Source organism: Acanthisitta chloris, unplaced genomic scaffold (assembly GCF_000695815.1).
Source record: "Acanthisitta chloris isolate BGI_N310 unplaced genomic scaffold, ASM69581v1 scaffold12056, whole genome shotgun sequence".
NCBI lineage: Eukaryota > Metazoa > Chordata > Aves > Passeriformes > Acanthisittidae > Acanthisitta > Acanthisitta chloris.
Window position 1 is genome coordinate 22807 of NW_008679807.1, and position 26514 is coordinate 49320.

The 26514-nt window shown below is 44.3% G+C and overlaps 1 protein-coding gene across 1 annotated transcript in view; it reads right to left on the minus strand.

Annotated features, from left to right (window-relative positions):
• The window catches only part of ARHGAP31 (Rho GTPase activating protein 31), a 59104-nt gene that overhangs the window by 18468 nt on the left and 14122 nt on the right, over positions 1 to 26514 (minus strand). Inside the window, 2 exon segments of the mRNA XM_009077465.1 lie at positions 1061 to 1205; positions 1704 to 1806. Of these exon segments, the coding sequence (XP_009075713.1) occupies positions 1061 to 1205; positions 1704 to 1806 (248 nt within the window).

Sequence of the window (26514 nt, forward strand, 5' to 3'; positions counted from 1 at the left end):
ACAAAGGACGGATGTTTCTAACGCTGAGAAAACAATCTTTCCCATCCCCCCACCCCAGTTATCTTAAGAAGCTGGTGAATTCTTTTAGCTGAAAATGCATACCTTTGGCAAGTAAAATTTCAGCCTCAATGATGAGACTTAAATTTGTTGGAGTCATAAAAAAATGGAAGTGGATTTAGAGCACTAAGAAGCAGGCAACTTTAACAACAAACATAGCTTGCTGCACCACCTTTTAATAAAATATTATCTGTCATCAAAATTAGCCAACTCTCTTAAAACTTCAGGCTTTGTAGTGTTATTTTTCTGCTCCCCCACAGTCTGCTCCTAGGCTCCAACTGTATTCATGTATAATCTATGGCTGTTTTGCAGAATCAACGAACTACTCTTTGAATTATAATCTCTTTAAACAAAGTTAGAGATTTCTGCTTGGCCACTTGCCACTTTCCTCTACCATTTTTATTTATGACATGATCATTATGACCTGATACTCCATAGCTGGCATAAGCTCTGTCATCATTTGCACTCCTACAAACTGTGTGCAAAACACTACAGTTGCAGAAAACTTGATGCTTTACACATGGGCTGGGCAATCAGTTTGTGCAGGTGCCAGGGACAGCTGAAGGGACAAGGATGAGGAAACTGCACCCTGGTGATTATGATCACAAGCCCAAGGTAACCCAGGTGACTCTTAGTGATGGACAGTAATGAGGAAAAAAAAAAAAGAGAATTAGTAATTCTGGGAGGAGGAGCATGTGAATGCAGTGAAAAAATCAGCAAGACAAACGTGGGGAGAAAGAGAGGCAGCAGGGAAGCAATGCAGTGAAAAAATCAGCAAGACAAAGGGGAGGAAACAGCAGACAAACTGAGAGAAACAAACATGAAATGGTGAAAAGAAACAAGGACACACCACAAGATGAGAAGGGAAGAGCACCGAGAAATGTTTATATGGAGAGATGCACCAGAAGTCAAGACATTGGAGTGAATCCCAAACAGCTGTCATGGAGGAATCTGCAGCACATCCACACTGCTGGAGAGGAACAAGAAAAGCAAAGGGTCTCACCGTGAATTTCTTGTAGAGCTCATAAGTGAGGAGAGGGTTGGGCAGCTCCCTGAAGTACAGCTTGCAGAGTGATCCCACACAGTGGATGTCCTGGAGGTAAACTTCCCGTGTCAGATCCGGGCATTGGTCAGAAACAAACTCTTGTCTGAAACAATATGAGAACATAACAATGTAGGTGAATAAGAGCTGTACCAGACCAGTACTCCACCCTAAGTACTCTTTTACAGCTAGAGGAAAACAAACTGGGAAGCACAGGTGTCTCTGCAAGCTGGCACAGATTTTCTCTTGGGTTCAGGCCTTGAGGTTTCAACTAGTCTCCACTGTTCCTTACGCAGTCCCACAAGTGGACCCCAAACCGATATAAAGAGATTTCTTTGTCTCAAAGTGACCTAGAACAACTCAGCATTTGTGGTGAGACCCTCCATGAGTTTCTCATTAATAGATGCAGAGGGAGATAGTTTTTTCATTGTCACGGGCTAATCCCTTAAATATTGTATTTCCCTGGTACCAAATCCAGAGACAGTTTATCTTCTGCATCAGTGTAGAGCTCTGTTGGCCACAGTCTGTGTCTGAGGGGCTAACACCAAAAAGGTACTGAGAAACATGACTGAATCCCTCTGACACTTAAACAAGTTGCCCTTACCTCAACTTTTGTATGTTGGATGTCACTCCTGAGAGGCGGTAGATCCCATCCACAATGCCATGGGTCTCAATGAACTCTGCACAGCTCTTCAGCACGTAGGGGACTAGGAGAGGAAAGCAAGGCAAGATGCCCAATGAATACACACCAACAGCTTCCACAAGCCACCACCGAGGAGACAGTTTCATGAAAAAAAACAGCAAAGGCTCCCTGCAGATGTAGGGAAGGGTACAGCAATGGGAGAAATACAGAGCAAACCAAAAATAAACATTGCAAAGTGGCCATGAGGATATGCTATGGTTATGCCATGCCATGCTCATTGACATGTGGCAATGACAGACTCTGAAGTCACAGAAACATTACGGGAAGAAAGGTAGGGTTTCTCTCTTCCTTTTTCTTGTCTTAAAAAAAAAAAAAAAGAAGCAGCAGCCAACAAAACCTAAGCCATTTCATTCTAATTGAAAGCATGAGGTAAAGCATGAGGTTCTGAGAAATTCCCCCCTCCCCAATATAAAGCTGTAGCCTCATTGAATTGTGCCAAAAGGTCTGATAGGCTTGGATAAAAGTCAGAGAAGCATTCACACTTCCATATAAGCCTACATATCCACAGTTTAGTGCTCATAAACTCCCACAGAGGGGGTATAAAGTTCAAATATTGACTAGATCTGCACACTGACAAAATCTGTCATTGGCTTCAAAAGAACTCCATCAACAAAACTAGACAAAGACTTAACCAGTCTTAAAGCAGAGAGGAGCCTGAGGCACAACATTTACATCCAGAGCTGGAATAAGTATATGTTTATTTTTTCCCCATTTATATAGGTATAAGAACCCCCATTCTCTTGGTCAGACCAAGCCTCCCTGTCCCCACTACTATAACAACCCTAACTATAACAATAACAGTAAGAGAGCCCTTCCTTATTTGGTGCTAGAAACTACTGTGTATTTAATGCACTGCTTCACACAGCCATAAGCACAAAAGTCAGTAAATGCAGAAGTTTTAAGTTCCTTGCTGTAATGCTGACTCTGCTGCACTGCACATTTGAAAAGCCATAGATTTGCCTGTAAATCCAGGCATAGCATTTACTGCATCTTTGTGACAGGACAGAGACAATGCCTGAGGCTGGACCTTCCCTGAGTTCTTCAGCTCAAAGTTCAGGATGATAATGACATGTTAACATGTGATTTATCAGATGGCATCCAATGAGAGCCTGAAAAAGCAGCTAGGACATTATTGTATTTCTCATGGTAGCCACTGAGCCCAGAGCATGGGTGGACCTGTCCCTATCTACCATCCTAGGGCACAGACTCATGAGAAGGTCTCTCAAGCTGGTGCCTACCTCAGTGACACACTACTACTGAGCCCAGCTGGTCAGGGAAGTGCTACCCTTCTTCCTCCTGACTCTTACCAAGGGAGGTATAAAGGTCCTTTTGTGCGTCCCTTCTCTTCTCTTTTGGCCAAACCCAATGCAGGAAAAAAAAAGTTCCAGGGTTGGAAACCTGAATGGTCCAAACCAACTAATGCTCTGCAGTCAAAGGAGCCTTTCCAAAACAACAAGGAAAATGTGACTTGATTTTTTTTGAGCAGGAATTCATAATGCAGTTATTAGTTATGCTGTGTCACACTCAAAGCCTGTGTGCTGACTTTTAAGACCCTCAAGTTGTTAGGCAAAGACTAACAGTGAAGCTCCTGGCAGAGGCCCTAGCCTACTACAACAATGTTCAGGGGAAATCATGAAAACACCAAGAGAACAGGAGAAGCATACAGAGTCAAAGCTTCATCCACAACAGGCACACAGCTATAGTATTCTCTCCTCAAGGACTTTTGAGAAGAGGTCACATCAGTACCTTCCAGAAGGAACACGAGAAGCATTCCTTTCAGTGCCTGCAACACCTGCTTCCTATGAGGACTAAATGGCATGGAAGGAGACAGAGCAAAAAAAGAAGTACAAAATTTTCTTAATATCCTGCCAAAAAAAGCCCAAGTGACACATCAAGAAATAGGACCTTCCTATTTCTGAGTAAGCCCTCATTATCTGGAACTGCAGTAGGGAACTCAGATCATATGATGATGAGCATGCTAAAAATGAAAAAAGGGAAAGATACTACTTCAGGCCTCATCTCCATTTCTGGCTGGTCAAGCCGTAACACCTTTATGGCAGGAGCTATGCATACATGGCATATTAAGACTTCCTTCTTGGTAGGGGGTCTCTTGGAATAAATGTAATCTAGTCAGCAAAAATGAAGGGTAGCCAGATCCATGTTCACCTCATATCTGTTTGGGTAGGAGAATGGAAACCACTGTACTCCATGCAACCTGAAAAAAGAATTAATTGAACAGAACATATATTTGATCAGGATATCTACATGGCAAGGTTTATTTAAAAGTTAAACAGTCTTTCACATAGATGAGCTTCATATTGTATCAGGAACAGTGTGGTCAGCAGGACCAGGGAGGTGATTCTGCCCGTGTACTCTGCGCTGGTGAGGCCACACCTTGAGTACTGTGTGCAGTTCTGGGTCCCTCAGTTCAGGAAGGATATTGAGGTGCTGGAGCAGGTCCAGAGAAGAGCAACGAGGCTGGTAAAGGGACTCAAGCACAAGTGCTATGAAGAGAGGCTGAGGGAGCTGGGGTTGTTTAGCCTGGAGAAGAGGAGGCTCAGGGGAGACCTTATCACACTCTACAACTCCCTGAAAGGAGGCTGGAGTCAGGTGTGGATTGGTCTCTTCTCCCAGGCAACCAGCAGTAGGACAAGAGGGCACAGACTCAAGGTCTGCCAGGGGAGGTTTAGGTTGGATATTAGGAAGAGATTTTTTACAGAGAGAGTGATCAGACATTGGAATGGGCTGCCCAGGGAGGTGGTGGATTCACCACCTCCACGGGCAACCCATTCCAGTGGGCTGCCCTCCAACCACTGGAGGTTTACAAGACAAGACTGGATGTGGCACTTCGTGCCATGATCTAGTAACGATGGTAGGGTTGGACTCGATGATCTTTGAGGTCTCTTCCAACCTGGTTGATTCTGTGATTCTATGATGGTGCCTAGCTGCCACAAAATTGGGGTCCATGCACAAAGCATCCTTTATTAGATACTTTCTGAAACCTCAGCATTAAGAATAACAACACCAACTAAAAATGCATATACTGATATTTGTTGTGATGAATTTGACCTCTTGAAAGTAAGACCTATTAAATCACACCATATTTTTAACTGAGTTTGAAGTTTCCTTTGGATAAATTAGGTCAAGAGGCCTCAGGCACATAAGCAAACCTCCTATACACAAACCAGAGAAGGCTAGATCCATCTGTTGGGGACTGGTAAGCAAAAACAGGGACCTGAGGGAAATAATCTCTAGCAAATGTATAAAATTCAACCCATTTTTAAAAGTAGGCGAAGACTCCACAGTAGAGATTACCTATAGACTGCAGATAGGCAATATGTACCAAGCTCTGACAGTATTTTTTACTGCAGCCCTGCACTCTTCCTTGCTTTTCCAACCCTGGGCTTCTCACATATCTGTGCCAGTGCCCTTCACACACCACGTACAAGTTTTCCTTGCCATACCAGGTTTTTATTTCTTAAGAAGAGAAACAGCCAGCTGTGCCAAAATTTGTAGTGGTTTTATAATATCAAAAATAATCCCACATAGGACACTTTTCACTTGCAACTGCAAATTACAGACTTTGACCTCAGATCCCTGGAGGTGAAGGGACTGCACCAAATTCATGCAAATCAAGTCCCTAAATGCAGCACTTGTATGAAACTGGAGCACAATAAATGTTTTCTTTGTGCAGAACCTGCAGCTCTGACATTCCTAAGCAGCTCTGATCTCCTACAAAGCTGAGTCTTTTGGGCACTTGGGGGAGGTGAGGTTAGAGCAGCAGTGAGCAGCTCTCTCCCACTTCCAGGCATTTCTGAGGTGGTTTGATTATTTCAGACATGGCTTCTGATGAACCAAGGCTGTGATCAACCCTGAATGTGGGGAGGTACAGACTCTAGCATGTGCTTTACAATGGGACTCTATTGGCATTACAGGGTGCACGTAAATCACGGAGCTGGGTCTCTCCCAAAGGAAGATCAGACATGGATGGGGATTTGTAGCAGGGGCTGTGCGTGCAGGCACAGAAAGGAGTGGGTGGGGGGTGTCCAATCTTGACACTTCTATAATTAAATCTGTGCTGGAGGCTTAGAAGTTGGAAGAGGCAGCTGGTGTCACACAGACCCTGCTTGTTCTGCCAGACAGCCAAACTGTCCTCATTTCAAACTACAATAGAAACCAGATGGAGGAGGAGAAGAGAGCATGGAGCAAGGCATCAGTCAGAGGGGAAATTGAGTTATAAACATACTGCACACAAAAGACAATACTGCTCTTCCCCTAGACAAAAATAAACCAGAAGGGCTGTCGCAGTAACTCGTTCCACTCTCACTGGATATCATCTCTGAGTTTACTGTACGTAGACATTCACCTTCACCAGGGTGTTTTCCAAGACCACAGCTCGTGCCACCTCCTTTACATCTGCTAGTCCTGCTACGTCAGGTACCACATCTTCCTGCCCTTCTGATCCCTCTGGCTACCAGTGCCAGCAATGGGTGCTGAACTTGCCTCCCAGCATTGCTGGTATGGAGGGGGCCTTTCCCTTTTCTTGTCCCTTCCCAGCCATGGGTGGCTACTGCCACCCACCAAACCTCCCCACCAGCAAGCAAGGTGCTCATTCTGATAGTATCAGGAAAAAGTTTTTCACTGCGAGGGTAGTGAGACACTGGCACACATTGTCCAGGGAGGTGGTAGATGCCCCAACTCTGGCAGTGTTCAAAGGCAGGTTGGATAAAGCCTTGAGCAACCTGATCTAGTGGGAGGTGTCCTTGCCCATGACAGGAGGGGTTGGGACTAGATGATCTATAAGTTCTATTCCAGCCCCTTAGCATTCCATGATTCTTTGCCTGCCTGACAAAGGTTTCATCAGGGACTAGACAACAGTTTGAACCTAAGCTGGGGAGACCTTTAAGCATGTACCTATCTAAATCATCAAGCAGGCCAAGTAGGAGAGGACACTACAAAAAGAGGGAGTGACCAGTGATCAGTCATCACATTGATCACTCAGTTATCCCCTGAGTGATTGAGGGAGACCAGTCTAATGACTAGTGGGAGGGCAGTCTCCTGGCCATCCACCAAAGCCAGCAAAGATCAAGAAAGACCCTGGTCTATCAGGAAATGCAGACAATGCCCTGTGACCTTCAGAACTACCTTCTAAAAGAACCTCTGAGTTTTCATGGGCTATGGAAGGGCCTCTGGGATGAGGAAGTCAGACACACTAACCAGTCAGTGTGAATACTGTCCAGTAAGTGATCTTACTGTCTTACTGGGTCATGTGTTCAGGGTACACTGCACTGAACTGGACTGAATAGCAGCAGGCTTCATTTTTTACTTTATCCCTCGGTTAGTTTCTTGTAAGGATAAACATTAGAGACAGAGATACTCAGGACCTCCTTGATACCTGGTTTCCACCACATGGAGGAGGTTTTATGTCCTCTCTAATTTTATTTTCATTTTAGTTCAAGGAGCAGGAGGATAAATGCAGACCTTTCATTTCACCTGGAACACCAACTTTTTGATGTTTGACTTGCAGGAAATAGTTTAGGGTTCTTTTTTAGTTTCTCCCCAAAATGAATCCTGCATCATTTTAAAAAAGAAAAAAAAGGTGTGGGAATTTTTGTTTCAACATTTTGGTTTTGTTATATAAAAGCATTTTTTAAATTGTCTTCAATTGCTCTCAATAGCAGTTCATGCTTCCTAGCATGCTATGTCAATAGCATGACAATAAAGGTCAAAATAGTCTCTTGTTTCAATTTAAATGACTAAAGTAGGAAATACTTCCTTCTAAAAAGTGTGTGTTTAAGCCTGTGCTAAGAAAGAGTTCTTGTTTTGTACAAACAAAAATAACAGAACAAACGAATATATTAAATTGGCCTCCTAATCACAGGAAAGGAACAGCATTGTACAAATGGCAACATACTTGAGTCAGTATCTCTGATATGACATTTTTCTGCATTTCCTGACTTTCGACAGTAAATCACGAGTTTTAATGCTGATTCACTAGATTATTTTTTTCTTTTTTTGCTGACCTTGGATTTTCATTAGGCTTAAGGTTGACTAAGAAACATATTCCAGGGCAGATCAAACTGTGCTCTTCTCCCTGCAGCTTGCCTGAGCCCTGGTCCACCACATCAGTCATGATTCCAGATTCACGATCATCCATAGCTCTGACCAGTGGCAGCTAAGGATAAATCCTGCCTTGCCCCCAGGTATCATTGCCTTCCACTTTCTCCTTTTCCATGGCAGCCAGGGATGGAAAGGTCCACATCATCCAAAATCCCTTCAGAGGGTCTCTCCTGCTCAGACATGAAGTTGGCAGAGCTGGGGAAGGGGATGGTTTGCCCCATATGGACATAACTGCTACAAGACAAAGAGAGGGCTTCAGACTCCAGGATGTCTATGCATGCTTTTCACCAGCACTAAATTCATTTTACAGAATGTAAAAAAAAATAAATTGCCTCAACATCAAATTCCAGTGTTGAATTCTGCGGTCAGTGCTGAGCTGCCACAACCCCTCGATGCATACACACACCTGTATTTAAATAGCATGAGATAGCTAAACACCACCAAACAGGCTTAAAAACAAACCAACTTGTTAGAGTCCACCTTGTCTTTTTCTTGGTAGCTGCCATAAACACTGTTAAAAAACATGAATGGCTGGCACCAAGGTGATCCTGCCCACATGGACAGCACAACTGATTCACTGGTTGTCACATGCTTTGAATTCTTTCCCCCCCCTGCTTCTATGGGAAATGTCCCTGCAATGTCACAAAGGTTAGCACAACAGTGCCATTCCCTGAGATGAAAGCACAGTCCTGTACACAGTTGTGATTCTGGTGGGCAAAAACATAGGAAATACAGATCTCAAATCTGTCAGATGCTGTGAGCCATCACCTGCCATGGCCTGCATGGGAAGTGGAAGCACTGAGTGCTGTTTGGGATGTGGCATTCTGATTTCAAGCAAATGCATTTCAACACAGCCACTATCAAGGGTTTTTTTCCCATTGATATTACACCCAGCTTACATCTGACATATCTAAATAAAACGTGTAGGAACACCTGCTTTTGCAGAGCAGATCTGATAACTGTGATGATCCACACAGAAATGAAAGAGCCCGTGGCAGACCTGGCCAGCTCAGAGACAACACACATCAAAGAAAGCGGGAGAGAAAGCATTGCAGAAACAGACATTGAACGCTGACTCTCAGCCCCAGTGGTCACTGTGCCCCTCTGAAATGTGACTTTACCTTGACATAGCTGGCAAATTCTGTCACGCAGGCACTTTTGAAAGAGGTTGTACTAAATACTAGAATAGTTTTGTTAGGAAAACATCCTGCTGTGAGTTTCCTGCAAAAAAAAGACCAGATAACCGAACAGGATATCTCCACTCCTAACTTTTATGTCTCCGTGGTACAACCAGCTTGGAAAACAGTGGCTTCATTTCTGCAGGGCATGTCAATGAGCTGTGCACATCCCCAGCTAACCATTTGAATGCTAAGAACTCTGGTCCACAGCAGATTATGGTGGATACTGTTCAGTGTTTTGTTCACCACAACACAAGCAATGGGGGGAAAATAATTCTGGAGGTAAGAGTAACAGGGCAATTTATGCTGTCTCAGAAAAGGGTCTTGGGTGTAAAGATAGAAAATATCGGAACAGTTTTGAAGCTGCATGTAATGAATGACCTCCATCTTAGTAAATGTCTACATACTGTGAGGATAAGCAGGCTGTAAGACAGGAATTCTGCCATTAACCTTGATTCTGATGACACATAGTAAAACCACTAAGAAATCCAAAGGCTGCATCAGCTGATGGATTGCAGGAGTGAGCGGGGCGATGCCAATGCTGCAGCTCAAGGGAGCTGAGAGAAGCAGCCTGCAAGGGAAGAGTGCACGTAAGTGCTGGATGCTGGGATGGACAGCCAGTCATGTAGACTTCATCTGAAGCTGTCTGCTGTCTTTCATCCAGATCAGTAAATAAACGTTTGGACTACAGGTGTCATGTTTTCTATGTCATGTTTTCCTTCCTTCTTCCGCTCTCTTCTTAAACATGGACACCAATGTAAGCCATGCTAACCTGCTTAACTGCTGGCAACGAACTGAGGAAAATATATGAACTTCATAAGTTTTCTCCTCCTCTCAACCAATTTTGACCTACGTGTTTTCATTTACAAGGACTTTGGAAGCAAGTTAGAAAACAAGCACAGTCTCTATCTTTTACCTAGGCCTGTGAGCTGATACAGAATTGCTCAGTTTCTTACAGTCCTAAAATTACTCTGGAGGCAACTTGTAAGCTATTAAACTCGTTTCTTGGCTGCCTAAAGGGTGTAGAAACCAAGGGTATAGTCTCCCTTGACACATGGGGATTCTTACATGAGATTTTTAGGATCCCAGAATCTGGAGAAATGCAATTCAGAGGGATCAATGCATACTCCCTACCTGGCTATCAGTGTTAGTTTGTCCCTTATTCCTTTTCAATTTGGACTCGAGTGTGCCAGGCAATAGGGATTTCACATTTCTCTTCATAAGGAAGATGTTTGTGGCTGTTAGAAAGAATTTCAGGGTGCTTATATCTTTTAGGGTTGGACTCAATGATCTTTGAGGTCTCTTCCAACTCGGTTGATTCTATGATTCTATGCACCTGAAAAATACCAGCTACTAGTTAAACAGTTTTGAAGTCCCTTGTACTGTGCCATTCACAAATACCACCTCCATAGACTGAAATCTACAACAATCTCTAGAGGATATAGATTCTGTCTGTAGTTTCTGTGCTGCTCTGTCATGATATCTCACTGTTAGACAGATCCTTAGTCCACTTTGATAGTGATGGTATGGTGGTGACAGAGCAACTAATTCACATATATATACTCTTGGAAGGCTTCAGGAAGGAGGTGAAGAGACAGGGTGAAACAAGGAACGCACCTGCAGCAAAGTCAGCTGCTCTGCAGTTCTCTCTGCCATTCTCTCCCAGGAAATTTCTGTTGCTCCTTCAAACATGCATGGATAGGATGGAGGTCCATCAGCACTCATGGTTCTCCTTCCATACTTGCCTCATAGCAAGCTATTTACAAGCGTACATGACAGCCACATCCAAGCTTTAAGGAACACATGCAACTGTGCCAGCTAACACAGAATGGCAGTGCCAATGAGCTCAGGTGTTTGAAAGGGAAAACAGGGGCCCATCACCCCACTGAGAGCCCAGGTTATTGTTTGGTAGCAAAGTACAAAATAACAGAGAATCTGTTCCTGGACAAAGCTCCCATATGGATGAAAAACTGCGCGGCTGAATCTCATAGCACATATTTATATCTTCTCTCTTCTTTTTATTTTGCCCTCTGTCACACTGATAGACTGATGCATTCTGACACTAGATTATGCAGCAATGTTCTTTCACTCAGGCTTCTCACTGATCTTGCCTCTAGGGCTCTCCTAGTGAAGAGTGGTACAGCAATTTCCAGAGGTTATTCCAAATGGGCTGTTTTACAGATAGTCAACAATTTAGGGCAAAGAGCAGGAAAATCGCTGAGGATCATTATATATCACAGACAGATAGATGAGGAGCCTAAATGCAAACCCATAACGGCTGCAAATGAGAAGTGAAAGGCAAATGAAAACAGACTTTTGAGAAAAAGTAAATAAGGCTTTATGATGTCAATCTGATTGAAAACAAACATGCAAAGGCACTAGCAATAATCAGTCATTATAATCTGAAGCCAACAGCACCAAATCCATTCCATCTTTGTTCAGTTGCTGAGCATATATTTAGACTGAGTGTTTTTATTGTAAGGTTGCCTGGGCCTGACCCAAAGAACGAAACTTACTTATACAAAAAAATCCCATTGAATTCAGCAGTATTTTCCACAAGACAAAAAAAATCAGTTTGTTCTACACCCTCTTACCTTCTACTGTGGCATGCAAATACTAGCAAAAGAGGTATAGGAATGATAGAAGCATTTTCACCAGCTTTACAGGAGCATGAAATGATGGTGTGAGTTTCAACACAGAGTGAAGAATTAAGACTTCTGCTGGCAGTGGAAGGTCACCTACAAATGCTTCTCCCAGCCCTGCTCTGAGGAGGCTGAAAACAGGTCAGCCTTTATTTGAAGAGGATTAAGCCATGAGTGACTCAGATTGCTGATGTTTTTCTGGTGAAACAAGGTGCTGTTCTACCCATCCTAAGTAGTACCCACAGTATATGATCACCACAGCCTGTGGACTCAGTTTCTGTGTCTGAGAAGCATGGAGAAACTTGCCAGAAGCAGCACATGATCAGACACACATAACTCTATACATAAACAAATGTATATCTATGTATATATCAGCATATATGTTTGTGTGCATACACATTCATATATGCATGGATCTTTACATATACAACTGTATTCATTTATGTGTATATATATATATATATATATCTATGTGTGTGTGTGAGAGAGAGAGAGGTTTCATGTGCATTACCAGGAAGTTCTTCTTAGAGAAACAGCTGATTTTTAATAAGGTGTCAATCAAAGCCTAACAGAGTCAAAAGATGCAAAAGTCTTGCTAGGCTGATGTCATAGTTCTGGGGGATACATCATTATGTGCTTGTGCTCTTGCTTGCTGAAACTTGCTCAGCCAACCATAGAATAAGCCATTGCCACAGACAGTTTCCATGCCCTCCTGTCAAAGGCAAAGGGCATTAAGCTAGTGGATTTTCCTGCTTGTTGCTACTGTGCTGAAGGCCTTTCTGGGTGAAGTACTTACTGTCAGCCAAGGAAAGCTGTTGGTTTGGGGGTATGTGCCTCAAGCATGCATGAACTTCCACATCAGCAAATTTGAACCAGTCTCAATGGATTGGTTTCACTCAGCAGCTTAGTTAAGAAGGGCAGCCCATGGGATATGGGTCATTTTACTTACACCTTTTCATCTCCAGAGGCTGTGGTACTCTAAAGTGTACTCTTACAGCCTTGATCGCAGGGATTGTATTTTCCTTTCCATACACCAGAGATGGTAAAGAGCTCTCAAAGCAACTGCTGAACAGCCTGGCTCCAACATCTGGATGTGGTGCTGCTCCTTCAGGGCTACTTTCAGAAGCAGCAGGGAGCACAGCACTGCTCTGTCTGCCAGCCTTGTGGCACATCAGCACTTCACATGTGTTGCAAGAGGGCAGCTTGCTCACTGTCCAGAGCCTGAGACAATCAACAAGGACAGCAGAGGAGGCAGAACAGCATTTGCAAATGGTGTCACAGTGCCTCCCAGCCTTCTAAAGGTTGATGCTGGGCTGGTATTGTTTAGAAGAAAATATTTCCTGCCATGTTGTTTGTGTCTTCCTCCACCTCAGCATGTCGGCACACAGCTGCCGAGAGGCACCCAGAGCACACAGAATACTTTCTCCAAGGCTGAGCTGCAGGGACTCTTATCTCTTCAACTGCCTGCTGGAGGGGTAAGGGTATCAGACACAGAAACTAGTTCTATCAGGTCTGTGATGAAAGGAGGCACAATATGTTTTTTACAGACCCTAATAAAAGGGGAAAAGAAACAAAACTGAATTCAGCACAATAGTATCTTCTTATTCCCCAAAAGCCTTCTATACCCTCACCTAGTAGAGACAAGTCAGAAGTATACACTACTCTTCTTTGTATTCCCAAGGCCCTTCTGCCCCCAGTGGAAGCAGTTGTCCCCATGTCTTTCCTTCTCCACAGAAAATCCCCCCAGTTCTACATGGGGTACAAGCTTATCCCTCCCTTCACCTCTCAATAAATATGTATGCCAGGGGTTATCAAGCTGAGGGTCGTTCTCGGTGCCAACAATTTAAAAAAAAAAAGCAAAATCAAGCTGTTACTAAAGTACTAAACTCAAATCACTTCACAATTGTGCTCCTCAGTTTCCAAGCCCCCCAACAGATTCCTGATATATTCCATATTTCACTCTTTATTTTGTTTTCCATTCGGCAAAGGGCAGGCTACAAACTTGTATGAAGAAAAACAACCTTCCCACTCCCACCACCCCCCCCGCTTTTTTTTTTCACCATGCTATCTCTGCTCCAAGTCAGGCCAGGTAGTGCTTATCATTTCCTCTGCACAGCAAACACCAGCAGGCATGCGTTTCCTGCCAGCAAGCCCTAAACCTCGAGCTGACATTGTTTTCAAGGCCCCCCTCTCTTGGAAGCAGGAGCAGCTCTGCTGCACAGTGCTTCCTGTTGATGTCAGGCCCTTCTTCCTCCCAAAGCAAATGGGCTTCCTGACAGCATCTGTGTCCTTTTCCATGAGGACTAACAGGAGCCATTTCTCTACACAGTGTCTGGAGGATAAAAAAATTTAAAAAAAAGGTAGTGGAGAAAGGGATGTAATAGGGAGGACCAGGAGTGGGTGGGTTTTTTTCCTAGCAGCCTTGGAGAACATCTGGGGCCCCTCTCAATGAGAAGGAGAGAGAAGAGATAAGAGGTCAAAACAATAGAGTTATGTCTCAGGGATGCCAGTATTTGCAAGTACCAGAAAATCACTTATTAGCAGACAACATCAGAGACTAATTATAGCTGCCGATTTCCCACTGCTAAGGAATGTAAGCTCACAAAAGAAAAGCTACAGCCACAGCCCCTGTGCTCCAACAGTGCTGTCATAAGCTGTGGGAAATGCCAAGACCTTTACACCAGACTAGTGCCTTCATTTTTATTCTCTCAAATGGAGGAATAACTACCACTGCCAGCACTGTTTTGGGCGACGATTGCAAAATACAGTTTGCACCAAGCTGAATCACTTCAGCTCTGCAGACTGCCATTGTGTGAGCCCCCACCACAGCAGAGAAGAGAAAACCTAACCAGTCACCATTTCAGACCACCTCCAGCCCATGGCACTCAAGGTTTTCATTTGTCCCATCAGAGAAGCTGATAGGCTTGTCTCAGCTCCCACCAAGAAGTTAACAGTTTGCTGCACAGTGTAAGAAACAGCCCAGAAACATATGACTCCATTGTGGTGGTGACACACATCAGGGCAGAGGGTGAAGAGCACAGGTGCTGCCTGCCCTCCACAGTATTTCAGCTACAAGGGTGCCATGGCTTCCTGCACAGGGCAAGGAGTTGAGTTGCCTTATGACATATTCCCCTGCGATCAGAGGTTTCCCATGATGGGGAAATAGACTCCCCCAGAATTTTCCATACCACATCTATACTACGGCCAAACAGGTGGGGAGGGGGCTTACTAAGGGGTCCCTTATTGCTATAACCAGAACAGGACCTGTCCCTTAGCAGACCTGTCAACTACTGCTCCTAATGGTCCCCTGGGATGAGTTTCAGGTATATTTCAGTAAAATATATTGTTATAATGTGATTATCTCCTTTTCCTATCTTTCACCTTCCTGTGTTGCTGCAGGAACTAACCAAAGGGTTACACTTCCAATTTCTGGCCATAAATTGCCACAGAGGCTGACGAAATTATTCCAGCTGTATGCAACTGTAGCCAGCAGCAGATGTGGCCCCAACTCTGGCAGAGCCAGCAGAGCTGCAAGAGAGTGCTTAGTTTTCCTCACAAGAAGAAATTCTTTCCCAAGGTGCAATTGCAAAATCTTAACGGCTGGTGCGGGTGTAAGATGCAAAGGAAAAAAGCCCACCTACATTCTCACAGCAGAAGTTGGCCAGGGCTGCTGAAATTTGCAGTGCTGACATTGAAGCAAGCATTCCTGGACATGGAAGGTGTGCCCCACATAGCTAACCTCAGCTGGAGCTGTGCCACTGTTTGTGCACGAGAGTGGGATGGGGGACCAGAAGAGGAGACCTCCCTGAGCTTTTTAGGGAGCTCCAGCCTACACAATGCCAGCAGCTCTTCTGGAAGGGGCTGAGCAGCTGGCAGCACCAGCTAAAACCTGTGAGTGCTTTGCAGGATGGGACCCCATTTTCAAAGCTGCTCTGGGAGCAAAATTGCACTTTGATGAAGGAGCACACAACAGGCTCCACCAAGCCCATATTTTCCCATCACACTCTCCCTCTCTTTCAGTATAGCCTGCTATTCGTGAATAAATTACCTCAATCCCTCTTAAGCACTGTACTGACCAGGAAAAGGGCGTGGGGATTATTAATGGAAAAATCCTTGAGTCTTTCAGCCCTGCAGTGTGGCTACAGTTACAAGGAAAACAGGATACCATGCTGCATATGGGGAGGAGGAAGAGAAAAGGAGCAAAAACTCTAATGATCTACAGAGACGAGCTAGCAAGGAAGAACAAGGTGGTAATGGTAAAAAGGCACAGCTGTCCCAAATGACCAGGAAAGAAATGAAGGTGCACAGTAGTGGTCTGCACAGTGTATGAACACTACCAAGGGAAATGGTTTGCTCTGCATGACCAAGGGGTTTTAACTACAGGTGCAAGAATGAAATTATGAGGGGATATTTAGGTTGAGTGGTAGGAAAAAACCTAAGACTGAGACATAATATCACATAGAATTGCCTTCTCAAGGAAGGAGGTGGGAAGCACACTTGCCTGGATATTTAAAATCGGTCAGGAGATTACTCTGAAGGGAACAGTCCTGCCTGGGCCACTGAGAAAAAGGCAAAACAATCTTGCCAGCCTTCCCCTGTCGTTACCAGGTGATGCCTTTTAAGCCACAGTGAGAGCTCCTGGAAGAGCTTGCTGTGTTAATTATAAAGGAAAGCACATAGTGCCAGCACTCACTACAGCAAGGGACAACCACAACCAGCAGCTGGAGTTTAAATTGGGTACTAAAGCATGCGGGAAGAATGGCTACTTGAAAATCATCCAGCAGAATGATTTTCCAGTGGGAAAGTGTGCATTTCACAGAATCAAAATGTTTCACCAGCGTGCAGGGATTCTGCTCAATTTTTCAACCAAAGAAACACTCAAATACATTATTTCTAGAAGATTAAATATGTTCACTCCCATATCAGTATTTTCAATGTGGTATAACCTTTGGAGACTTTTTATTTAGGGGGAGTTTCTACTTTTTTATTCCAATTCTGGATGAAAGGAGGTCTTGCGGTAGGGGAAGATGGAGCACAGTGCAAAACAGGAACCAGCTCTAATGGACATCAAGTGGTATCATCAATGACTGGCTGTACACTTCTCAGGATGGCAGCAATGCTGCTTGCAAGCTGAAGCCCAGACTATTGTGTGTGTTTCTTGTCAATGAATTAGAGAAAAAGTAGGCAAGTGTCCTACGGTTTTCTTTTCAACCCTCAGGACACAAAAAACCCTCATTTGAAATCTTGCTTGTATCTCACATCCCCCATTGTGAAGATAAAACCCCAGCACAGTCTCACAGAATGTGCTTTGCTTCTGTCAGCAAAAATCTAAGCCCCTGGCAAAGAGTCATGAATTAACAGAGGATAAGTATCGTTCTCATGCCATAGGTGCAAACAATGAGAAACAGAAATGATTTGGCAACCTGAGGGCATGCACTGAGATAATAGAAGACCTCAGGTTAGAGCCCAGGCTTTGATTCTCATTCTAAACTAAACCAAACAGTCAGTTTTCCTGTATCTGAACTCCTGGCAAAGAGAGACTTACCTCCAAAAATTCAGAAGTTGGTAAAGCACACAGAGACTGCAACTGTTTAGTCAGAATCACTGACCCAGAAAGTTGAATCGAAAATCTCACACAAAAGTGTTTTTATGGGAGAGGTTCAATTCCTTCCAAGCTTCTACCAAACCAGAAAGAGCCTCCCTACTTCTAGCCAGAACCTGGACACATGGACTAAAACCTCAGGAGGTTTGAGTCAGGGATCACTGACCAGATTATTGCAGCAACCTTTTGTGTTGCTTGTCCTAAAAGTTAGTTTGTACCAAAGACCAGACTTCAGTAGCCTCATCCTGGGAACGTTTGGAATGAGATCCACACTTTGTGGCTTGGTGTCACTTCTATAATTCTTTCCTTTTTTTTCCCCTCTTGAATGGTTCTCTCATAACTAAATACCACAATAATAGAAAGAAGCTACCAAGAGGCCATCTGGGGAGAAACTGCATTATTTCTGATCATTTCAAGGAGGGGAGATTGGTGGGGGTGGGAGGAGAGGGCTGAATTCATGGAAAAGATGTCCTGTCATTTCCCAGATCAGTTATACCAAACTTCTTGCATTCCTTGTCTACTGGCTTCCTCCGTCTCCTCAACTACCCATTGGCTTCCATTCTCTACATTTCGTTTTGATTTCACAGGGCACACAGTTTTCATCATAAATTTCTTCCCATGGAAATCAAACCCCGTCTTTGGGACCTGGACTGAGGTTTGAAAATCTGTCCCCAGCAAAAATGCACTTGGATCTGGCATTTACGATTCAGGCCCATATCTTCCAACTGCAGCTCCAAACTGCATCAAAGACTTTTGTTCCTAGCTTTTGTTCCCAGCTTTTGTTCCCTTCCCTGTTCCCTTGAAATGTCAGCAAACATGATGGCTTTGTTGATGCCGTCAGGGTGGTCTGACCACTTCCCACGCTGGCCATGCGGATTGGGTAGCCATGAAGCACTCAGCAATTCATTGGGTGTCTCCTCTAGGATGTTGTTCCTCACACCAAAGCAGTGGCCTGAAGCAGCAACATTGCCATGAAATCAACAGAAAACAAATCCACCTCCAGCTGCCCTGGCTCACACAGGGACACGCAGACTGTTTGTTCCAAACCAGCAGCTGCTGATGCTGCCAGGAGGACAGGAAACCATGCTGGGAACTCAGGGCTCTCCTTGGATATTGAGATGGCAATCCACTATTTCAGACATTCCGAGCTTTGTCTGGAGGAAGGCTTCAAATATATGCATTACTGCTGCCTCCTGAGCCAACAGACTGCAGGGCTGTCAGAGCTCTCAGACCTCATGGCTGTTCTAGCTCTCTGCTGACTTCCATGTCAAATGGTTTCTCTCAAATCCAAGAGCATGCGTGGCAGGGGAGGGATGGGATGGACAGGCACGTCCTGCCCCAGACACTTCCTGTCACCTCCTCAGATGCTCCTAGGACTGGTCTGAGATGACCTGGGGCCCTCTTGGCTACTGGCTGTTCCTTGATCAGTGCTGGCTGCCCTGCAGGGTAGGGCAGACGGTACTGCTGGCCATCCTGACCTGGGTTGCTCCTTGTAAGGTTGCAGGAGAGTCTGTGCAGAGCTCAGCAGGCATCACAAGGCAGTTCATGGGAGTCAACTACCAACCACAGGCCATATTTCTCTGCCCTATCAAAGGAAACACTTTCAGCCTGCACTGCCTAGTAAGGGTTGCCTTAGCATTACTCCTCTGCCCACCAGAAATCTTTGTACCAAAGAGGATCTTCGGGGCTTCCAGGACCTTTGTCCTGCTCTCTCTCACTGCTCTGCCTACCAATATTCTGCAAAATTTCAATCATGGCCTCTCAGCTGCTCTGAAATAGTGTGTTTGGTTTCAGCCTAAAGAGCCTGAGCAGCACTGCTATACTGCACTTCCCTGGGTGCCATTATGGTAAGGATGTGATCATATTTAGGAAAGAATTGAGACTCTTCCTGCTCTCTGCTCCACATCGCTCAGGTTCAGTCGACCTTTTGCTATCACAATGCTTTTTCCCACTGTTTATTATTACTTTATTTTCTCCAATTACAGCTAAAAAAAGGGCCCTGGCCAAAGAGGAATTTTGCAGCAAGTCTCACAAAAGATCATTTTTCCTGCAGCTTGGTTTCATTTAAGGAAGGTCATTCTGTGGTCAAGCACTCTCAAAACAGACAATGCCTTGTCTCCAGGTCTCTAGAACCTCCCATCCAGACACTGTCATCAAAGCTTTCAACTTGTGTGCTCCTCTGATACATATCCAGCCTCACCAATAGTTTCTCAGCAGTCTGTCCTTCAAGAGGTTTAGGCCAACACTATCTACTTCTCTTGGAGTTGACAGTGGCACCATCTTCAATGTCAACTGCTGCAAATTACAACAGTGCTACCTACTGTTGACAAATCCACCTAAAATTTGGGGGTTTTTTTTCAGTCTTGACACCAGTTGTGTTCTGGTCCATTCCCTGGAAATAATTCATGGTTCACTCTGGTGATAACAGGGAAAGTGTGGATGTTGCTGAACTTGTATAAGGCAATAATAAAAATCAGGCAAGCTAGTCCTGCTCAAAGGAAACAAAGGAATGTTGAAAAAGATAGTGGTGTTTCCAGGGAATCCACTTTTGGATCTGGCTTGCCTGACTGTGACCTGAGACTCCTTTACAAATTGCATCAGGAAGGCAGCATTGGCCAACAGAACACAACAGCTAATCATAAAATGTGAAGAATATCTATTATGTGCTCAGCTAGTGACATTTTAAAGCCTATAATTTTTTGCATCTGTAGTCTCCTGGCCTGTAGTATTTACTCTCCTTTCCCTTGGAGCCAAGATAGAGACAGACACAGATAAAAACCCTGCAGCTGAACACCCTGTATTTCATGGAAATTGAACTCAGTACTTCAACTTCAGCGCTGATCAGAGCAATCTGAGAAGAACCAGCTCAAAACGAACTAGGCTGCATACAGCCATCTTCATCTCCCACTTTGGCCCAGTGACAGCAGAGGCCAGTGCAGGAGCTCCAGAGTGTAATCCAGGCAAGCTCTTGAGATATGTAAAACTCAAGTGCAACTCAAGTCAGCTTTGAGTCAGGCCTGTAGGCCTTTGTAGAAAACAGACACAAGGTCTGTTTCTTCTGATTTCAGGTTTTGTTGGGGAAATTTCTTAACTTCAGTTTGGTAGCACTTGGGTAACCTCAATCCTCTTTTACACAACAGCCTGGGCACTCCTGATAGGAGTCTTTACAGAGGGTTTGAAAAGAAGGATTGGAAAAATAGAAATTCAGGAAAGAGGAATGTTATAACCTTACTAGCGCAAAGGCAAATCCATTGTGTGAACACAACTTTAGAAGCAGCAGCGGCAAAAAACTTTGAAGGAAAACAGCAGCGATTTTTATTATTGCCTTATATGAGTTCAGAATGTTGCAAAGTTAAACAAAGCAATTATAAATCTGGATATTTAAAAACACTTAATGTTTCACAGTCTCCTTTGAGATGAATCAGGTATCCAAACATCTGGGGACTGCAAAATCCATCAGGAAACAGAGACAGATGAGACACATCAAGACAGGAAGGTTCAAGGCTGCCATTGGAGAGACAAGGAACAGCAGGAGATTCCCGCAGCTTCTTTTGGATAAGAAATGTTAGTTCTACAGGGATGTGTACACTAAACAAAAAGAGGAAGAAAAAGAGAGAGCTAAAAAAGGTTTTTGCAAGTCTCCTGCTGCTCCGTGTCTTTCTCACTTTGCTCTGATCTCTCTGTACATGTCACTGGCTGGCAGGATGACTGCTTCCTGCTTCATGATTTCATATTTAATTCTTTCTATATAAAAGGAATTTAAAGGAAATTATTACAAATGGCTTGGCCACACTGCATCAAGTCACTGGAAACTATTTCATTATCCCTGACGTTTTCCCTTTTTTTCCCTCCTTTTTTTTTTTTTTTTTAGCCCTTTAAGAGAAAAGTTAGATGCTTTCCTAAACACTTTCCAGACTTGAGCTATTCGCAGATTGCATGTGAAGGCAAACACAGCCCAGGCCTGGAAGAAAGACTCTCTCATCCTGGTCACCCCAGTAGCTTGGGGCGTTGCAGGCAGCGTCCTCAGCAGCATTTCCTTTCAGAGAGCCGTTGCTGCATGAAAATGCTTTGGGTGTAGCAATCCTGTGCTCATCCCACAGGCACTTCATGAAAGAGGCAACTGTTCCATGTTGGGAATTCAGAGAAACCTCTGGCCAGCAGTGGCTGCTGGAGGCACCCTGATTAAAGCTCCATTGTTTAGCCCACTCCAGCTAAACTGCTCCCTGATGAAGCCCCTGTCTGTCCAGTGGTTGGGGAAGAGACAAATAAGTAAATACAGTCATTGCTGGGAATAACAGAGATTGGGGGAAGCAAGGAAAGAGGAAGCAACAAAAGAAAAAAATCCTTTAAGGCACTATGTTTCTTCAAAGGCAAATGCTCAGGACTTGTTTCTGGGCTGTGTTCCTTTTGTCTTTCTGACTCCTAGATCTTGCTGTACTAAGGGATTTGAGACACTAACAAACACATTGCAAACACAAGAAGGGGTGTTGCAGGAAAAGGGCGTTGAGATCATACTTAATCAAACTTCCTTACATTTTGATGGCTACAGTACTGCCATACAAGTCAATCATCTCTTTGCCTTTGCAGCTCTCTACAGCCAACACAGCTCAGCCACTCACTTCAGGCCATGACCTGTATTCTGATTTTAGAACATGGCTGATGTGTCTCAGAGGGAAGAAAACACCAGGTAAAGTTCATATCCTTACACAGGTCTATCTCAAAGGGAGTTGAACTGAATGACCTGAAAGCAGGAATTTACTGAAGACTGTAAAATCAGAAAAGTTTTGATACATAGCACAGACTTCCAAAGTAAAGGAAGTTGAGGCATTGGATCCTTCAGCCAGCGATGAAGCTGAGCACATTTAAATGTTAAGTATTTAAAGCTTATCCAAGTGAGGCAAAGCTGCTTTTGCTCATATCCATAGACTCTGGAACTGATCAGAAACTGAAGCTCATTTTAACATCAGTTAGGCACCAAAAGGGGAATGAAAAAATGTAGTTAGCTGATGAAAAAAATGCATCCCTTGCAATGTAGTAACTCAGTGGCATCTCCTTGCACTTTGCAAAATCAAGCTTGCTTCAGGGGCTGAAAGGAGTCAGAAATAATTATTTTACCTCTTGCCCTGTCTCAGTTTTGGGTAAGAATCTGGAAGAGGAATTTTGGATAACAAGAGTTGCTGGCACTGTGAGCATGTTCCTTTACTCCTGTCTATCCTCCAACTCTACTCAGAGAAGTATCTCTTCATCTGCTCTACCCCTACTGCCAAAGCTGCCAGGATTTTGAATTTCGCTCCCAGTTGCAGTTCTCTATCTTCTACCATTTGTTGTCAGACCCCAGTTGTTCCAATACAGTCAATTTTGCCCTCAGATTAGTTTTTCCAACCTTCCCCTCCTCTGTCTCAAGCATATTGGAATTTCCTCACATGCTTTTCTCCATTCCACCTTTGCCCTTATTCCCTTTCCCCATACATTCCCTCCAGTGTCCTTTTCCATTTCTCTGCCACACTTCTTCCTTCCCAGTTGTTTCTTTGGCTGCATCATCATTAGTTTCTATCCATAAATTAAGGTTGGGCCTGGCCCCAAAACCACAATCTATTGAAGTTGCTGCCAGTGACTTGTAAGGGGCAGTCCTATCCACGAGCCAGTCATGAACCATGTCCCACGCTGTGCAGAAAGAAAGGTGTGTTATTGCATGTTCTCTTTTCTAAATCAGAGATTCTAAAATGAAGATTGCTGTCTTGCAGAAATTCTTTGCAGCACTTTTTTTCTGCCTTTTTTTTTCCTTGCCTTTTTTTCTGCAAGATTAGCAGAACTAAAGACAGCACCCTGGCCAAATTCCAGTTTAGGGTAATCTCTTCTGCTATTTCAGATACATGCTGCATTGGATTTTTCCATTTCCTAGATCCAGAGGTTAGGTGGTAAATGGCTGTCATGTTCTCTTCAAAGCTAAAATGTCACGTATCAGGGCAGAGGCCTCACCAACTCAGATGGAAGCACTAGCAACCTTCCTCTCTGGGTATGTAATGCCACCCTGGTATTCCTCACACCTCCCTCTGAGACTCTTGGTATGGGGCCTGCCTGAGATAGGCAAGCTAGGCAAGCACTATCCTTTTCTGCCCTCACTGTCATCCAATGTGGCATTTCCCATAGCTGCAGGAGCTATGAGTGATGAAAACAGCTAGGACTCTTCACATTTAATAATAACAATAATAGTAAAAAGTAGTAAAAATACTGACAACTTTGTACCAAAAAGAAGATGATACCAGCATCATTTAAACCCTGAGGGGATGTGTGAAAAGGAGTGCCCTAAGGTCTCTTACTGAGTCAGGCATTGGCAGGTGCAGGCCTTGCCATAGCCTGTGGCATGGCATCAACATGACTCCTGCCACCTCCTTTATGCAATTCAAACTCCCATCTGAGCAGCTTAGCCTTCATTTGTGTACAAACACTGGAATGTAAAGAGGAAAGCAAAAGGTGTGCTTTCAAACTGCTTACACCTCTGTCAGGTCACCAAACTGGATGCAGGATACAGGAAGCTGAGGATGCAAAATCTATTTCACACGTGGGCATCCACCTTCCCTTTTAGCCAGCAGTACTGCCTCAGCACAGGGCATGGAGTGGACAGCACTGCCCATGATGCACATATTCCCAATATTTCAGACAACTGTGCTGCTGGTAGTTCGCAAAAGCACTCAGTCAAAACTGCTGACACGTGTCAAATTCCCCAAGCAGAGTTACTGGCCTGGCCAAGCGAGTTTGAGGAGACATCTGGCCAGGGACATGGAGCCCACGTGTCAGGGAGTGGCCTCTTGGTCCCCGAGCTGGGATAATTGGACATTGTTCAGCTGCTGAATCGCTGCTCTGTTGGGCTGTGGGCTTGTCTCTTAGGGACAGGCTAATTAACATGCAAACTGCCAAGGGGAGGAGGGGGACAGAGATGGCCCTCATCCCTTCTTCTTCCCCCTGATAAACAGGTTTTAGTGCCACCAGAATGTCCCAAAGCAGTGAGGGGGGAATGGGTGGTGAAGAGAGAAGCCTCTTGAACACTTTCCATTCAAACACAAATACGGGACCCCAAGTCAAACACGGAAGAGGATTTTCCTACCATACACGGGTTTTGTTTGCAGTTGGTTCCCTGGGAACTGGCAAGCAGCCCCTGAAGCCATCCAGAGATCTTAGCAGCACACAGTGCCATGCTTGCTACCTTCTCTTCCTTATCCCTCATCAACCAAGGTCCTGTTTTTCACCCCCATGGCTCAGCCAAAGAGCCAAAAGGACTGCAGAGCCTGGACTGCCCTAGATGTCCCAACCTTCATACTGGTGTCACTATGAGTTAAAGCAAGCAGCACTACTGCTATCAGCCTATTTTTAAGGAGGCAGGAATGGGGAAAGGGATAGAAATGTCACTTTACAAGCTAAAGTATCTTTCTTTCCTTAAGCAGAAGAATTGCTGTCAGGTGCACCTGCACTGTTCCTTGAATCACAAATTATACAAAATCTTTTCATATCCTGCAAACATTTTCTGTCAAGAGGCAGGAACACATTTTTTGATTTGTCCCATTCTCCTAAAGAAAACATGCATGTCTTTCTCTTTTTTCTATCAATGCTCAATTAGATTTGCTTCATAGGTATATAATGTTGCAAAGAAAAGCTTTGCTGTCACCCTTTGTCCATCTGCTAAATCCTTCCACCATCCTGCAGTGAGTTCAAATCTGTAGTAAGAGATGCATGAAAAATCCCAAGTAGGGAACCATTATTAGGGCAGGGATAAGCCTTCAAAGCCCTTAGGATCCAGAGCTGCAGTTCATGTCTGTCTTTAATGCCCACAAGCTAACATCAATAATTTTATGAGTGCCTTACATCCTGAAATATTTCACAAACTGCAAAAACAAGACTCACTCCACCCACCTCTAGACTGGGAGGTGGCAGCTGTTGAGCCAGGCAGAGCAACACTACGTGACAGTTTAGGACACAGGATTAAAAAAAACAAATCATAGCTCCAGCTGAAATTGCTTCTGAAAAGGGAAACACATAACACAGCATGTACATGTGTAAAAAAGGCCCTATCCTCTAGGAAAAAAAAACCAAAAAGATAAACCAGATTTTTTTTTACAAGAGATTTGGAGTCCTTGTTTTACCGAAATGACATTTCCCCAAACGATGCCAAGGCAGCAACTTGACTGAAGTGATACTATGCTTGCCATTTCTGAATCACCAACCCCATTCCTGTAGCAGATCTTTTCGGGCCACTCCCATGCAAGTGCTAACCAGACGTAAACCTGCTTAGAGTGTAATTGCTGCAAGCATGGCTTAAGGCTGAACAGCAGCACACTTACTGAACTGCCATGTTGAGGAGCCTAAGTAGTACCCAGTTAATCTTCTCAAATCTCATTATTGCAGCAGAGTGACAGATGGGTATTTTAGCAGGCTAGAAATGAGGACTAATTAGGACTCCAAGCCTTTCTTTGTACTTACCGGTTCCTCCCTGCCTCTGGAGGAGGTTTGTGAGCAGTGATGAAGGGCTGCCTCTACCATCATGCTCTGCCTGCCACCCCGAGGACAGCAGGTACTGGGTCACCTGCACCCACCTGATCTAGACATGAACCTGCAGGATGATCTCACTCCTCATCTAAGTTCTGGCAAGTCTGGAGGATGAGCCCAAATTGAAGTTATTGGGATATGGAACTGCATTTCCTGACTCAGCCCCCGTATGTGGCTCTACACAGCAAACTCTGGGCAGCAGTATGTGACTTGCTATTGAGCCAGGAGGGAAGAATGATGGACTCAATGGATCAAAACCAGCTCTTCTCATTTACTGCTCCTAAGCCCACCTTAGGTGCAAACACTTTGACTATTGACTTTGGCAAGATGTTCATACAGCCATTCTGGCAATAAAGTTATTTAAATGGAGTGGGACAGGAGAGGATAAAAAACCTGAAACAGCTAAGGAGAACTGGAAACACTCAAGAAATGGGAGAATCCTCCATGCCCCCTCTGCAACTCCTAGGCATTGCCTCAGACCAAACCCCACGGTCCTTTTAGGGATTCCAGGACATTTGTTTTAACTTTTGGGGTTTTATGCTGCATTCCTCCTTGTTGTACTTCTGGTTTCCAGTCGAGACTGGAAGGGAGAGAACAGGATTACAGAAAAAAGTCTGTTGCTCTATCTT